Genomic DNA, 17,559 nt, shown 5'->3' with positions numbered 1-17,559 from the left:
GAAAAAACCCACAGAAAGCCGCCTCAGGAGCACCGTACCAGCACCACACAGCACAGGAGCCAGTCTGTTCACCCTGAGCAATACACACCGAACCCTGCTGCCTGGGTGCCTGCGCCCCCACCACCCACACAGCCTCCCTGGGCCTGTGGCAAATACCGTTTTGCAAATGTTTTGACCGGTTCACCCAGTCCTTCCCACCTTCCTGAATTGTTTTTCTCCATCTGCACAGGTGGAAAAGCCACAGCCAAGCCCCTGCAGCCACGGCGGCTGTGCAGGGAGGGTGTGCTGATGCTCAAGAGCCGCTGGGCTTTGGGCTGCGATTGCCAGCCCGGTTCAACCCCCTCCGCAATTGCTGCAGTCCCACCGAGGCCACCGCCGGCCCCCCTGGGCTCCTGCCCCTGCAGCAGCGCGGCCCCGTCCCACCTTTCCCAGGTGGACAGGATCCATATCCAAGCCCCGGGGTGGCCAGCGTGCAGGGAGGGCTGACGGAAGCGCCCGCGAGCTGCAGTCACACCTTTCCAGCTGCGATGGGAAACAACCGACCACCAACCACTGCTGACACAGCAGCTCCAGCCGCTTCGCTGACCCAGTGCTTGGCGGGGCCGGATTCAGCCCAAGGGACAGACACCGATCCCCCCCCGGGTCGATGGAAAGCCGGACAAGCAGGTGGCTGCCGCAGGGGATAGGCATGCAGAGAGACAGCGCAGATGGAGCTGGGGTTGCAGGGCTGCAGCCATCGTTTCTCTGCAGCTTTCGTGCCATGCAAACAGCTTATGTGCACGCAGGCTTTCCTGGACGCGGAGCAGAATATCTGTATTACACAACCCAGTGATTCCCCTTTCCTCCTGCACTGCCCTCCTGGACTTGAGATGAAACTAAAGCATAAGGAAGGGTTTCCTTTGATTTTTAATTTTCTAATAACTTGAAGCACGGCAATGAACAGTGGCTCCCCCAAGACAGGGCTTTGCCATGCGAGGAACGCACAGGGCGAGACAGCCCTTCCCAAACAAGACCACAGCACGATTCAGGTAGGAAGACAAAGATAAGAACAAACAAGCAAAAAATCGTAATTTTCTAGTATGTCTCATCAGCTGCTTTTCGCTAGTCCTGCCATCGGGGCTGCAGCAGGAACAGGGTTACCATCTCCAAAGCCCACCTAAACCCACCTGCCCACCTCCCTGCTCAGATAAATAACTGGCCATAATTAGCTTGCAAACGGCCTCAGCTCTAACTCACACTCTTGACCTCCCCACGCACAGCAATCTCCAACTATTTCATTATTCCCCAAGACAGTTCAGTTTGACCCCCCAGTTCACCCTGCCGTTACCACATTAACGTCAGCAAGACGAGACCTCCCCATTTCCGCTGGCCCCCTGCTCTGAGCAGCTAATTAACAATTTTTAGCAAAGTAAAGCAATATGACACAATTCAATTAAAATGACAAAAGGAGGGTAGAAATGACATGTGTTTCCCTTGGTGATTTTTTCCCTTGGTCTAGGCAAGGGATGAGCCCGTTCCTCCGCAGCGTCAGCGCCAGGGATGCAGGAAAGCCTTCGCGTGAGCGGGGCTGGCGGTCCCCCTCTGTCTCCCTGGGAAAAAAGCTCTTGGAGCTCTCTGCTCTGCACCCCCAAACCTCTCCTGGGTTGTAGCGGGGATCCCCCAGTCCCACTGGAAATCCCCCAGGTCTTTTCCCCCAGGTGGGGGATAGTGTGCCAGGGAAGAAGTGCTGACACCACCTGTTCTGGAAGCGGCGGATGGAAGGGTTTTTCCTACCTGTTTAATTAAACATGTTAAGAAACTGCAAGGGGGAGTTTATTGGATTATTTTTCCCCCCTTTCAATGCACTGAAGCTCATTAAAAAATAAAGGGGAGGAGGGTGTTTGCTGCAAACACAGCTTTCAAATAAGTCTTAATTTAAATAATTAAACAGCCAGCATTTATTTTTCGTGTTGTTTTTATTTTCCTACCAGCTTCCTTGTCAGTTTAGCTCAGATTTAAGGTCCTTTGCAGCGGCAGGGCGGGTGCATGCCTGTGCGATGCTGTGGGCTCTGAACGCTGAAAGATGCTCCAGGAGCTCGGCACAGCTGGCCAAGCCCCATCAGGATGGTCCCACCCCGCCTCTCTCAGATGATGTTTCTGCTCTGGTAGGACACATCCTACATCCCCCCTCGCTGCCAGTCTGCAGGGGCTGTGCTGAACTAAGCAGCCATCCCTTTCCCCTGCAACTGCAGCCAAACCTCCAGAGTTTGTATTTTCAGTTTTTAAAGAGCTTTGGGATACATTAGACAGGATAAAAATTTTATAAGGGAAACATTATACACTTTTATATGTATAACCCTCATGTTTCAGGATAAAAGGCACCTTCTAACTGCCTGGGGTGAGTGGGAAACTCCTCCGCTGGGTGCATTAGAGTCTAATTGTTTGTTATGGATGTTATGTGTTGCCTTGTAAGTTTTTACCAAAACCTCCAAACTTTCCTGAACACACACACACACACAAAAAAAAAGACATTTTTCATACTCCTGACTCCTGCCTCAGCTGGGGCTTCCCAGGGGACACGGCTCTGAAAACACACCTTCCAACATCTTCATCTCCGTCTCCTTGCTCGTCCCCACAGCCACGTGTGCTCAAGATGCCAGGGCTGGCGCAGTTCCCGCTCGCCTTTGCCATTTTTCCCTCCTCGGCTTCCATCACCGGTGCTGGCAGGTTGTACCCATGCAGCTCTGATGGCCCAAGCACGTCATAACCCAATCCAAGAGCGCTAGAATCAGCAAACAAGCAATTCTCATAAAAGCCTAGTTATTTTAGCAACAGCTCCTTACTAACAGCAGCCAGCGCATGAGAAATGTGTGGTACGGAGGTGGCTGGTGGCCATCCCAGGGTGCCAATGAGCCGCTGCCCCAGCAAATAGCACAGCCCTGGGACTTTGGGACCGTTCCCCCAGCGGGTCTCTGGAGGCGAGATCTCAGCTCCCATGGAGACCTCCAGGGAGGCACCTGGAGCTGGCAGGCTGCCCCTGGACCCTCACCTGCAGGCACAAGCCCTGCTGTCCTCTGCCTGCCCGCAGCCGGGGGGAGAGCCACCACCACTTCCCTCTCCAGTAACAGACAGAGCCAGGGGGTCTTTCCTTTGGACCATTTCCACTTTCAAGAGCATTTCCTCCTTGCTGACACACAAGCAACCTCTTCCTTCAAAGAGGCGATTCCTCCACACCTCGTCCTCTGACGCAGGTGACCCTGCTGCAGCAGCTGCCCTCGGTGCCACGGCAGGTCCTGCCCACGGCGCTGCCGGCTCCTGCCCGCACTCCTCCTCCCCCTGCCTTTGCTCTCCCCAGCTGCAGCCTGGTCTGGTTCTGCTCGGCATGGGCTGACCCTGATGGGATGACAATCCTGGTTCATGATCTTTGGCGTTGACCCAAGACAAGGGGTTCACCCAGTGTCGGTGTGAATCAAAGTGAGTAGGAAAAGCAGAAGGTAGGCTGAAGGCAAGACACCATCGCTTGTCTTTCCCTGATGGAAAGCACTGGTTGGTGTTTTATAACAATGTGTTGAGCTCCTATGGAAAAAACCCCTCTTTGGACATCACCTTCATGAAATTAATCTCTTCACTCTCATGGGACAGGAGACATGGGCTTGGCTCATGGTAGGCATCAGCGTCAGCCACAGTGGCCTGGAAGTGACTGCCCATGAGCCTAGGAAAGGGCTGTGGCACTCGCTTGGACATGGTGGAACCAGGAGCCAGAGGGGCTCAGATGGGCTAGCCCACCCCCGAAATCCCAAGCAGGATGCATCCCCACCGCGGTGAGACGCATCCCCTCCCACTCCCCAGGTAAACCCCCCTGCTTTGCCAAACAATAGTGTGTTCTTCCTATTAGCAAATGCAGACAACTAACACGTTTACGTTCGAGTTGTGAATGGTGTCACATCCCCTAAGTGTCTTAAAGTAATACTTGATGATATTCTCTCCTTCAGTAAACATATTGATTAGATTACAAATAAGATTACCACTAAACATGGCCCTTCGCAGAGAGCGAGGCAGCACCTCTGCTTCCTCCTGTCAAGTAGGTTTGAGTTCATTTGTTACAGCAGCTCCTGATTATTGCGATTTAATGCAACTCTGCTCTTCCTCCCTCCCAGGGGCAATGAACAATTAGTGGCTGCATTTTGGGGTGATTATAACACACCTTGGGGGTGTTCGGGAGGTAAAGAACTAAAGAGCAGAGAGCTTAATGACCTAGAAACCACAGCAATTCCCCGACACGCTGCTGCCCGTGGGGCGGTTTGACCTGGAATCCCTGTGGCAGTCAGGGCCCGGACACGACAGTTCTGGCAGCCAGGGCTGAGCCAGCCCTTGAGCCATGGGGTGACATTGGAGTGTGGTTTTGGGAGCGTCTCGGAGGTCTGCACTGACCCAGGCACCCAGGGAGGTGGGAGAAGGGGCAGGCTCGACCCTTCGCATGCCACTGGCAGCGTGGATGGATGGGACGGAAGCGGGGTCACCTTGCTGCTGGCCCTGCACCCACCTCTCCCTGTCACATCCCCAATGATGGATGAGAGGGAAATAATCCCACCACTGCTCAGCTCAGCACAGAGTAGCAGGGATTTCGGGCCAGGAGCCACAGGGAGCCCAGCTGAAACCCGGGCGGCAGGGAAACCCACACCAGCCCTCTCCTCCACGCACAGAAGTTGTCCTGCAAAGGCAAGAATCAGTGGTGAAGCTAATTGCAACAAGACCCAGGACAGACCCTGTTCCACAGCAGTGCCCTCACCACCCGCAGACCTCCCAAAGCACATTCCTGAGATATTTGGGATTTTCTAACTCCAGCAGCCACAGCTCCTGGTGTCAGCTTACCTCACCCCTCTTCAAACGCATCTCCTATCGAGCCATATAGATTTGTAACTTGTAGAAATCGCAGCACTTGAAAGAAGGGGGGAAATTAAGAGGCAGTGGTTAAAATGTTGATTCTGTGTGTACCATGCTTTTTGACACTGATTTTCTTACATCTTGCCATCACCACAAGTTCCCTTTGAACATCTGTGTTCTGTTTTGTAAACGTTTCTAATCAGCAGCTCCCTTTCTTCCGCACCTCGACTGATTCCCCTGGCTTGTACCTGCCTTTGCACTTGTAAGCTCACAGACATCTGCTACACTGGGTGACTGTGCCCTCCAAAAGGACTTAAATACATAAATAAATAGTCTGGGGCACCCATTCTGATCAAAGTCTGCTGAAGTACACAGGGCTGTCCTCTTTTTTTTCTTTATTTTTTCTTAATTGGAGATTCGGTTTTCCCTACCACATCAACTAAGCTACATCCCCCTTTCTCCCCTTCCCACTTTCTATTATTTAGCACTCAGTAAATGAATAATTTATCCTTTGCATTAAGCAGAGAAGCATTCCCCCACCATGGCCTGTGATTTCAGCAGGACTGTATTTCACCGAGGAGGGATGAAGGAGGGATGGAGGACTCGGTCGCGGCGTAGCCGGGCTCAGAGCACCATCTGCCGCCCACCGAGACGAGCTGGCTGCCGGTGCACGGCTCCCTGCACGGGGAGAGACAGATACGGCACCGTATGGATGAAATAACAGCAATTACAGAGTGTTTTCCAGCCGAGGGTTTCCAGGAACTCAGCTGAGGCAGGAAGGGGATGTGGTGTTAATCCCCTCTGACAGGTGAAGGCACAGGACAGTGAGGACCAGCTGCCTCCATGACCCTCCCAATCTTATTTTTTTTTTTCCTCTCCCCAGAAATAATTATTTTCTTCTCCCTCAACCACAGGGCAACAAAACCCTGGGACTGATCTCTTTGCTTCCTCCCACCCGACTCCACACTGACCACAATTTTCTGCCATTAAACTCATGCTGAGTGTTGAACTACTTTGCCCACACTTCCCCCCCCCCCTCAGCTTCTCAGACTTCCCCTTTCCTCCCCTTCCAAATTCAGCCACAAGATACTCTACAACAGAAATGTCCACTGGTTACAGAAAAAACTCAGTAGATTTTCTTGAAGTAGCTATTAGCACCCCTGTCCTCAGAGCAAGCATCCCATCGCACACCTTTCCTGCACAGGGTGGAACATCCGAGAGGCTCCTTGCTGCACAGTTACAAAATGATTCTCTCTCACAGCTCTAAGCAGCTTTGGGTGACAACTTACACTCCCCGATTCTGCACAATCGGCTCTAGGCAGGACCAGAGACCCAGGAGACCTGCTGGGTCACAGAGCCAGCCCCGCTCTGGGGAGAAGGGAGTTCCCTGCAGAAGAGACTTTTATGCTTATGAGCAGACCTTTTAATTTTTGTGTATGTATATATATGTATGTAGGTGTATGTATGCATGTATTTATAGACAAATATATATTCAAAATATATATACACACATATACTATCTGTATGTATCTATATGTAAATAACTAGAGCAGGCTGGGAGCAGGGGGAGCCACAAGCCGGGCTGCGGGCAGCAGCTCGCTGCAGCCCATGCCATGAGGAGCCCAGGGTCATGCAGCATCTCCCGACCTTCCTCCATGCTGGCAGAGCAACTTCATAAACTCACAGAAGAATCTGTCTGAGCCTCCCCAAACCAGCAGATTCACATCTCAGGGATGTGATGCTGTCACTGGGCAGGGGAGCAAGCAAGCCCTCTCCTCATCTTCCCCAGGGCTTCCCCACGCTCCCTGCCTGCTTCCGTTGCCAAGGAGACAGAGGATGCTCACACAGACCTGCTTTGTGTTGTGTAGGCACTAGGTAACTGGTTTAGTTATTTTTTAAATGTACAGGCAGCCTCAGGCATGGTCCCATGGGATGAAGCTGCTCCGAGCTTCCAGCTCACCCATCCCCACTGCCTCACATCTCGGCTGTCCAGTCTGCTGACGAGGGTACAGCGCTGGGGAGAGGGGAAGGTGTCTCGTTCCCTCCTCCCAGCCATCAGCTCCTGCTCTCACCCCTACCCACACGAGCTCTCGGGCATTTTGTATCAGGGAGCTGAGGAGTTTTGGGGAGTTGTGCTGGGTTCAAGCTGCAGCACAACTGGCCTTGCAGGGGCAGGGGGCACAGACCCCCGCTGGGATTTAGGTAGGAGAGCAGCTGGATGGGAATGGTGCTCACCTCCGCTGGCACGCTCAGCTCTGCCAACACAACTATTTCAGGGCTGTGCTCTAAACAGGGACCCCAAAATTCCTGCATCAAGAATAAGCATACACACACAAAACACATTCTTACCATTCAAGAATAAGGAGGATGAAGAAAAGCCACTATATGAAGGAAAGAAAACCCACAACATCAAATCACACACCACTGCTGTGCATCAGTATGAAGAGTGGGAACATCTAACTTTTTTTAGACACTTAACTCTGATTTCTCAAATGAGAATGACCAATCCCACCAACCCCACCGCTGGGTGAAGGGCCTTACCCACAATTTACCCAGATTTTTTCCGGTGTCCCTCTCAAAGTGGAGTAAAGGAGTCTGGGTGCTAAATGGTGGCATGCCTGGGGTGACATTAGGATTTTCGTTTTCTGTTAAAGAGGCTGTTTCTAAACATCACCACGTTGGTCTCCTGGGAAATTAGATATATTGTTCTTCAAAGCCCAATCTACAATAATCGGGCAATGCTCCAATGTGTTTGCTTGAAATTAGAGCACCAAATACATCACAGTAAACTAGAAAGCACTTGCAACTTTTTTTTTGGCAACTTAATTTTGTTATTGGATTGAAAAGTACATAAGCGCTCAAGTAAAGCCATATAGTACTTTTACAGTGCAGTAAAAGCGAGATTTGTTATGCATTTATTCAGTACTTTTACAGAAACACGGTACATATCACAGACCAAATGCTGCTCGTGTTGTTTGTACAAGTCATCTATTGACTTCAGAACAGGGAAACTCCCAGGAGGAAACCAAACAGGGTGCAACCCAGCTCCTTACAGAAAACAACAGTAAATAAGCCGAGCAGGAAAACAAAGGGAAAATATACTGTGTTTCACAAGGAAAGCTATTTCTGAAGTAGCAGAACAAAAGTAAAATCAGGTAGCGGCTGTGAAGTGCGAAGCCTCCCCCAGCGCATCCAGAGCTCCTCCTCCCACCCCCACGTCCGCGGTAGCACGGAGCAAGTTTCTCTCAGGAGCCACAGGAATACAAGGACCGTGACTGAATTCCTAAAAGCAAGTTTTAAAGAACTGACTTGCTTTCTCACAGGTTGGTATGTCATTGGGTAATAACACCACCACAGAAAGTAAAGGAGTCCTGGCTTGGCCCACTTGGTCTCTGGTACAAGGATGGTGATGGGAGAGTTGAGAAAGCAGGTTTTGGCCACAACAGCTTTGCAGGGGGAGGACAGATCTGTGCCATTAAAATGCATTAAAAATACAGTCCCAATCTGCAGCCTGTGGGATATTCGAACTGGGAGGACTTGGACACTCGCCTACAGAGGCGGCACGTGTAGGGGAAATCAAAGGCAGGTCAGCAAGGCAGAGCAGGTGTTGGCGTGCTGCCCTCCCTACTTCTCCCTTCGACAAACAAGTATCTCCCACATTGATCAGGCTGGCAACTTTCACAAACAGGGAAGCGTCACTTGCTAAATATGCCAAAATCTTGAGAAGCCAGTCTTATACACAGCACTGCTTGCGTGACATTTCCAAAAATCTAACAATTAGGATCAACCTGTAGTACCTTAAATCTTTTCCTCTCCGCGCTTTATACCCTATTTTAATACAGTAGGTTGACTTGCACTTGCCTAAAGCCCTGATGTGTAAAATTCCTTGCACACAAACACTGGAAGTATTTAAAGGGACTCCTCCCAACTTCAACTCACAAGCATAAGGCTTTGCACGCTTACCTGGACACACAGGTCTACGTACACACTCCAGGGAAACAACTACTGCTGAAATCATCACTACAGTTGGGTACCCAACCCAGCCGCCGTCCTACCTGACTTATCCCCAAAATTAAGACTCTTCTCTGCAGATAGACAAATAACTGTAAATATAAGAAAACGGTTATCACTGCATTAGACATCTCATACCATTATTTGTAATTTAGACAATCTCAGAAATACGGGGAAACTTCTTGGATCACATTAAATTCTCCAATAAAATCTTAATTACTGTGAGTTTGATGGCATTTATCAGAGCATTCATGCATGGATCTCTATGTATTTCAGTAGGTTCCCTGAAAATATATCTATTTAATTATACACCTGTGAAATATGAAAACCAGACTGAATTCAGACTGCCTTATTATACACTATTTGTTCTGCTGAATTTTTGTGCTAGAAAAAGAATGCTATCAATAGTTCAGGAACATTACAGCTACGCGCTGTCTAATCAAAAGTGTTAAAATATATGGAGACATCAAGACTCCTGTAAAACAGGGTAGGGAGCCCACCTCTAAGTCACACATACAAATGCTGGTAAGAGAGGCAAGAGAGAAGCAACTGTCCCTGACATGGGGCTGAAAGTGTGATAGAAAAGGTATGATAAAAGATCAGACTCCCACACGAAGGAGCCTCCCAGCCATGGCAGTCTCCAACGCCTGCACCTCTGGTTTTGAGGGTGCTGCAAAGAAGGTGCATCACTCTTTGGAAGAGGACGAAGGGAAGGGACAGTCGTTAACCCTTGCACATTGACCTTCGCTCTTTGGTGGAGCTGTGCAAGCTTGGGGCCAGGAAAGAATGAGTTTCTCTCCTTACAGGTCACTAACACACGAGAGAAGCACTGCTGTGCCCTGTAACTGCCACCCCTCCTCAGTTATGACTTTGCTCTGAAACGTACAGCTTCTGAGCAGCTTCAAAAATACCTACCATTTTTATCATTAAAAAACCCCAAACCCACAAAGTCCACAAGTGATCTGCCATGAGAACATCCCCTCAGGAGTATGCCCACTGCCACATGGGGCTGTGTTCACTCCAGCACCAAGAAAGTCAAGTGCCAATGTCCCACTCAAAAATTACACGAATTTGAACTACTGGTGGGAGATGGACACGACTTAAAAGCTGAGAAAAATTATATGGACCAAAGGGCTGACTGTGCACTTAAAAATCATGTTATTTAAAACAAAACCAAGAGCTACGGTCTTACAGATCTCTCCCTCCTCCCAGCTCCCTTGGCCTCTCCCGTGTATTTCTAAGCTACTACCTCCGCTGAAGAGGGAGTGCAAAGTACAGCACACCATGTCATACCTTTGATTTTTCAAACATGTCTTACCCCCAACTCGCTATTGAAAATGACACCTGAAGGTCAAGTTCTTCCCAACTTACCTGCCATGGCTCTGAAGATCCTGTGCTCCATCGCTGGTCAGCCAGTGGCGATTGACGTTTACAGCCAACACTTGTTAAAGGAAGGCTACGACAATGTTTTGGCTAAAAGTCAGAGTCATTTCTTTCCACTTAACATTACACAATTTGAAAGACAGTTTGGAGTTTACAAACAATTAAAATCTTCAAGTAAGTGTCACACATGGTGTCAGGTGAGTACATCACTTCAGGAGCTAATCCGTTTGTTCAGAGACAGCCAGTCTCCGCACATGGACCAAGTCAGCGCTGGGCTGGGTGCCAGTTCAATAGTAGTGTGCCTGGGGCAGTAGCCTGTAGATAGATTTGCCTGTATGCAAGAAATAATTATCAAATTGATGTGATTTTTCTATTAATCTAATAGCAGGATTAGGCCCTCACAATTGTGAATTATTATATTTTTAAGTTGCCCATGAGAGGGTAAATTAAAAAACAACAACAAAACAAAAGCTAAACATTCAGTACAGAGCATCAGAAATACACCTTCTCAGATTTTCATGTTAATAATCAAAAGCGCGCCCCTGATTATACTCTTCTATAGTTGTGCTCCAAATTCTGTGATTTATGTCACACCTTCTTCTGAAAACCATGGCAGTTAATTGCATTTGAGGGAGCAGGTTGCCCTCAGGGAGAGGGTGTTTTAGTAAACCTTCACTAGACAAAACCAAAACATTTCTAAGATCTCTTCAGAAACTTCCCCTGCTTAAACAAAACAAAACAAAACCCACTATCCATTGATCTTTGTCCAAGGCCCCTAAGACAACAAGGAAATTTCTAGATTCCTAAAGTTACATACCTCCAAAACACTGACAAACCAAAACAATATAAAAACCCCAAAGTGCATCTTTAGGAAACAGCATCCCCTCAGGTAGACTACACTTTTACCATACCAAGAAAAATAAGTTCAGGAGAAGAAAAGATTTAGAGAGAAAAATACATTAGCAAATACAGATAAATTTGTTTTTAATAAAGGAGTTAATTTTCTTTCAATCCTATATAAAACAATAGCAATTAAAAACTTCATTTTTGAAAGTAAAATATTTACATATGAACAAGTAACTGTGCAAAATTTACATGAAAAAAAATGGAAAGACAGGATTTCCTAAAAGACAAAATAAAAGGGGTGTAACAGTTGTCAGGTGTTGATAAAAATACTGATCAGCATTCAGTTTACACGCAAGAGTTAAATTCTACCATGAGAGTTCACACAAAGAAAGCCAAAGTATTTACAGTCATAAAAGTACTATCAATAGACAATTTAATACAATAACCTCTGAAAATATAAAGAACCAATTAGTATATTTGTAATAAAAAAATAGGTACAAAGAAGGGACTTTGCTCTGGACATCTTTAAAGTAGGCCCACAGCTTGCATACAGTCTTTTAGCAAAATAATTATAGTTTACATAGCCATTTTTATGTTATGTGCCAAAAATTATGTACAATTACTGACAAAATACACCAACCATTTTTCAACACTTGATTCACACTGAGAAACAGTCTTTTGATGATTCCTCTCAACTTTGATTTTATTTAATCTAAGCTTTCACTTTAGCTAAAAAACACAGTGCAAGTAAAATATATTTATGCTGAAAAGGTTTCTCTTTTTTTCCTTTTTTTCCTTTTTTAACTTTACAGCTTTACAAACTATAGCAAATAAAATGCATTTTTACAGATGCTGCTAAAACATTCAGAAGTAACCCTCCTTTATGGGATTTCAGGGCCTCTAATAAGCAATAATGTGATTAAAATTGAGGTTATGTTTAAAATTAACTGTATATCCCTCTAGATTTTGAACATTTTGGGGAAAGATAAATATTCTTAAAAAAAATCAGTTTGCTTTGCTAACTGACCATTTAAAAAAAAAAAAAGCTAAATGAAATGAGGTCATCTGCTGTAGACATATGCCTATATAATTGATTTAGTTGAATAAAACTGAACTAAAATGCACAATTAATGTCGAAACTGCTACAGGGCTGACAAAGGGTAGCTAGTTATTTGCTAAACGATTCCATCAGTCTTTATATATGGCTTGTTTGGCAAGAAGGCCACTCAATCAAGAGATGAGTTAAAATTTAATTGTCCTTTTATAGTATCCACAGGCCTTGTAAGTATCCTCACTGTTACAGAAATGTATTTCTCTTATACTGAAGAGTTTATTTATAAACAGGAATATAAAACTGTTCCATGTAAAGAGGTGGTTGTTTCTTAAACAATATCCCATTTGCTTGTTACAAAAAGGCGTAATTTGCAAATATATAAAAAATGTCCTCAGGCATCTCTCCGTCAAAAATACCTTGATCTTTTCCATTTTACTTAAGGAATGCTTTATATAGCAATAGTGAATGGCTTGTCTCTCGCTCATTTTCTAAACAAAATATGAGGTCCCTGAGGTTCACCCGCGTTATCCTTTGTCGCGTAAACTGTCTGGTTGTTCCAACTCCAGAGCTGCCTGGGACTGCTGCACTTGAACCAGATCCCTGAAAATGAGGAGAAAAGATAAATCAGAACATGTCAGCATCCCCAGGTATTCCACAACTTTTCAGAGAAAACATGCAAGGTAAGAACTAAGTTACTGTGTGCAGGAAGCTATCAAACTGTATGCTGTATGCTACCAGATCAGAGATTTCTTTTCAATTCTTATTTATAAACAATAGTTGAACAAACAGAAGTTTTCAGTGACATTTAATATGGACAAAAAACCCCTAAAGCACTGCTGTTATCTTTAGGAAGACACAAACGATAGGCAATCCCAACAACCAAAACAAACAGAAGGGACAGTATTCTTCACAACTTCAGCATACAGATCCCAAGGATAGCCCTGGAGCTCCTGAAGAACTGGGGAGCAGGCCTATCCCCCTGGACTGTGAGGTCTTGAATAATGTCCTAGACACCCACACCCTCCCCCAATCTTCATGGTAGGGTGTCACGAGCTCTCCTTGTGGTGACAACAGCTGTAACCAAGCGCAGGATTAGATTAAGAAGTAGCTATCCTAGACACAGTCAGATATTCTCTAATGATCTCTGAATTTCTCTGCATCATTCAGCAACACTTATTCCTCTGGTACACACTGGTAGTTTTCCCACAAGTAGTATATTATTACATTTGTAACTTCAGAAAAAGCAGACAAAAAAAATGTTCAATATCTTTAGATACACCTACATCCTTCAGCTGTTTAGATGTACACTGCCTGGTAAGTGAGTTATAAAGCAAGTCTGCTGGGGCTAACTCCAATGCATTTTCACTTGCAGAAAACACAGTTCTGATAAGATATATACCATTAACGCAACTCTTCCATGCCTGTTACACTTTCCTTTACACAAGCAAGGACATTCTGGAGCGCTTTAAAGTCATCAGCCATCAGAATTGGTTACTATCCAGTAACAAGGTGCCTGTTCCAGTGAAGACTGGGATTTCATCACGTCCTGTGAGCACGCACCAGAAACGGTTCGGTAGTAAGAGGGGTGCAGTCTGGCCTGAGGCTGGCGGAAGGGCATGGTCCAGCAAGGACAGCTGAAGAAGCCAAAGAGCAGCATGGCTCAGAACAGCAGCCAGCAGAACCACCCCGAAGCAGCCTCCCTGCTACTCCTCGCCTGTGGCAGCACTGAGGCGCAGTCACCAGCAGATGGCATGCAGAGACCAAAAAGCCAACTTTCACCTCAAATTTTAATGTGTGGAATCTTTTTGGCAGTTGCCTGTTGCTGATACCTTGCTCTCTATGTATTTATGTAAATAATGAAGGTGTTCTGAGTAATTAGGAACAGGTTATATTTCTGAGGCTCATCTATGGATTCTTTTTTCCCTCCAATTTCATTTACTAAAATAATGTTTTCTTTTAACAGAACTTCAATACTTAGTGACACCAGAAGGTACAAACACACTCCAGTAGTGAAAAAAGATTTATCTGCCTGAGAGTTTGGAGAATTTTAAGACTATTCTAAATAAGAACACCCCGGACTTGAGAAAAGCCAAAATTCAGAGTAGTACAAAAGCCATGTGAAGAAGCTGCCAAGGCTCACACTAATACAGTCCTCTCTATATATAAAAGTAGTATATTTACGATTGGTGTACATTATTAAGAAACCAATCCAAACTTGCGCTGGAAGTTACCATCTCTGGGTTAGTAGTATACCGTGTTCTTGCTTCACCACACTAACAGTGAAGTCAGACTTTTGTTTTGCAAGCAAATCACCTCACATCAAATCACTGAAATCTGTAGTTAGAATGGTTTAAAGGCTGGATTTTCAAAGGGTATTTTAACTTAGGTGCCTAATTTCCATCAACTTCAATGGAAATTAGAAGATGCAGGAGAGCATTAGATGGGACCTAAATTTTCTCAAATACATACATATGACAACTAACAAGACAATAGAAATAATGGTTGGAAGGGGTTTTAATTTTTGGTTTTTTAAATATTCTTTAGTAGAAGCTCAAGCCTGATTTTATTATGTAGACTATACTTTAAATGCAAAGATAGAATTCCAGGAGTCTTTAAAGACACAGAACTATGCCACTCCTGTGGGCATGGAATAAGTTAACAAGCTTTTGGTAACTCTCAATAAAATCACATGGATATAAAACCCTAAAACTGACAGCAACCTGTTTTGTTGAATTTTGAAACAAAACAGTACAATAACTACTTAGAAGTGACGTTACATATAATTAAGATTCAGCATTCCTAGACATCAAAAGCTTACATTTACAAATCTGTGTCTAAGTAATGACAAACCTTATTTTCCACACTTCTTGTAATACGCCTTAACTACAAACTGCATACAAATGGTGACAAGTGGAGCTCAATTTAAAAATGTCAAGTGACACAGCAGCAAAAGCACAGCTGTGAGTCTATCAGATCAAAAGCAGCTGGTTCTTAATTTAACAGACAAAAAGATTAGATTTCCAGGGAACCTGTAGTTAATTGGTTAACCAGTAAGTGATTAATCTAGGATAACTAAATTAGTCAGATTTAGATGAAATACAAACAAGTGTTCACAGTAGATGTAAAATACATTCTGTAACCTAAGTGACATTAACAGACTATTAACGTTGCACGGTTAAGCATGCATAAGTAAGTAATGCCAACATTAACACTGCATGAGATACTTCAGCGTATTCCTCAGAGACGACTTCATTTATATACACATCTATCTCTGTAAAAGTGCCACATTCTGCAATTTTTATAATTTTAAACCACATTTATAAACCCTTAATACAGTAATTTGTTAACTTATATAAGTCTTATCAGTAACAGGCATTTTAGTAAATTTCAAAACTCAAAATTACTTTAAAAGATGCTCAAGAGGCTTCATTTTTTTATAAATAAAAATAACATTTACTAGCATTCAGATCGCTCTCTAACATTTTATATCAAGAACATGTCAATTATTGCTTCCAACAATTCAGTATGAAACAAAGTGACTTCTTTTGAAACAAGAGGCTTTTCTACGGTATAAGTGCTTTAGCACTAAAAATTTTGAATGCTCAGGGAGTAATAAACAGAATTATTAAATTATACTATCGTGTAACTTGCTATCAGATACAAAACTCTGCAGGGAAAAATCCTCAAATTATGAAAAGAGCTTTTGCCCTGTAAATGACAAGTTTCAAGAAGATTTTGGGTTTTTTAAACACTAGAGATATCCCACATTAAATGCCTTCCATGAAGAAAGCAATTTTGTACCATTTCATGTTTATTAACTTGTTTAGAAATACAGCAGATAATCTACCAGTCTACCTGAATTTAAATTAATATTGAGCTAATCAGATACTGAGCATACAGATACTTAGTCTGCAGAGAAATTTTTAAAAGGCCAGATTGAACAGCAGAATATACAACACAACAACCCCCTGCAATGCTACAGTTTTGGGGAAGAGTGGCTGGAAAGCTGCCTGGCGGAAAAGGACCTGGGGGTGTTCGTCGACAGCCAGCTGAACATGAGCCAGCAGTGTGCCCAACGTGGCCAAGGCGGCCAGCAGCATCGTGGCTTGTATCAAACATAGTGTGGCCAGCAGGACTAGGGCAGTGATCATCCCACTGTCCTCAGCACAGGTGAGGCTGACAGAACTGGGTTGTTTAGCCTGGAGAAAAGGAGGCTGAGGGAAGACCTTATCTCTCTCTACAACTACCTGAAAGGAGGTTGTAGCCAGGTGGAGGTCAGTCAGTTTTCCCAAGTAACAAGCAATAGGACAAGAGGAAATGGCCTCAAGTTGCACCCAGGGCAGGTTTACATTGGATATTAGGAAAAATTTCTTCAAAAAAAGGATTGTCAAGCACTGGAACAGGCTGCCCAGGGAACTGGGGGAGTCACCATCCCTGGAGGTATTTAAAACATGCATAGATGTGGTGCTTAGGGACATGGTTTAGTGGTGGACTTGGCAGTGCTAGGTTAATGGTTGGACTCAGTGATCTTAAAGGTTTTTTCCCAACCTAAACCATTCTATGATCAGATGGAATTAGTCAAACTGGTCTGTTATAAAGATACTAAAAGTAAGGCAAATTAACAGCTGAAGAAATTAGGCAAATTCCTATAACCTGAAGCTCCTGCTGTCAAACTTAGCCATGATTCAATTCTACCACTGCACTCACCTCAGCAGCATTGCTTTGCACTCTTTAGTTAGATTGGCTACAACCGCAATCTTCTCCCAAACTCTGGAGGTCCAAAAAAGCAGAGACTTGAGAGAATGGCAATGGCTTTTTTAAGATTCCTCCAGTTCCATGAATTGGGGAACAACAACTCATTTTATTCCCTATGCCACTACACAGACACTAAAAATTGATTCTGGCCTTGGAGCAAGCAAATCTGAACACAAAATACACTTCTGCCACTCAGAAAGCTTCCACAAACTAGGGAAAAAGCTCTGAACAGAAAGGTTTTTACAAAAGCTGACACAGCAAAGCCAAAGATTACAATCACACCGTACCTCCGTCCCTGATCCAGATCCTGGTGAATCTATTTTCCTTTTCTTTCTGGGACCGATCGCAGCTAATGCAGTCAAGTTGGCATCCCTCTGTCTCATCTGTGCTAGCTCCTGTTGCTGCATCTGCATTTGCCAGAACAAGTACAGTTAAGTATTTTTCTTCCAATTTCCAAAATAAAAGTTCATGTTAAGGTGAACACTTACCTCCTTGGCCTTCTGTTTCAATCTAAGCTGTTCTGGATCTTCTTGTCGAGATCGAGACTATGTTGATAAAAGATGAATGTGGAATGGTTGAAGAAAAAGAAAAAAAAATCAGTTAAAAAACAGTTAAAGATTGTAAGTTTTACATAGCGTATGAAAGTT

General features: G+C 44.8%; 1 protein-coding gene across 1 annotated transcript in view; it reads right to left on the bottom strand.

Annotated features, from left to right (window-relative positions):
• Positions 1 to 10,373: 10,373 nt before the first annotated feature.
• The window catches only part of TAF4 (TATA-box binding protein associated factor 4), a 40,460-nt gene continuing 33,274 nt past the window's right edge, over positions 10,374 to 17,559 (bottom strand). The window contains exons 14-16 of the mRNA XM_054845912.1: positions 17,401 to 17,457; positions 17,200 to 17,319; positions 10,374 to 12,757 (exon numbers count right to left, since the gene is read on the bottom strand). Coding sequence (XP_054701887.1) covers positions 12,590 to 12,757; positions 17,200 to 17,319; positions 17,401 to 17,457 — 345 coding nt within the window. The 3' untranslated portion in view covers positions 10,374 to 12,589. The remainder of the gene's footprint in view (positions 12,758 to 17,199; positions 17,320 to 17,400; positions 17,458 to 17,559) is intronic.

This window comes from Grus americana, chromosome 17, assembly GCF_028858705.1.
Source record: "Grus americana isolate bGruAme1 chromosome 17, bGruAme1.mat, whole genome shotgun sequence".
Taxonomy (NCBI): Eukaryota; Metazoa; Chordata; class Aves; order Gruiformes; family Gruidae; genus Grus; species Grus americana.
This window is presented reverse-complemented; position numbering and strand designations above follow the sequence as displayed.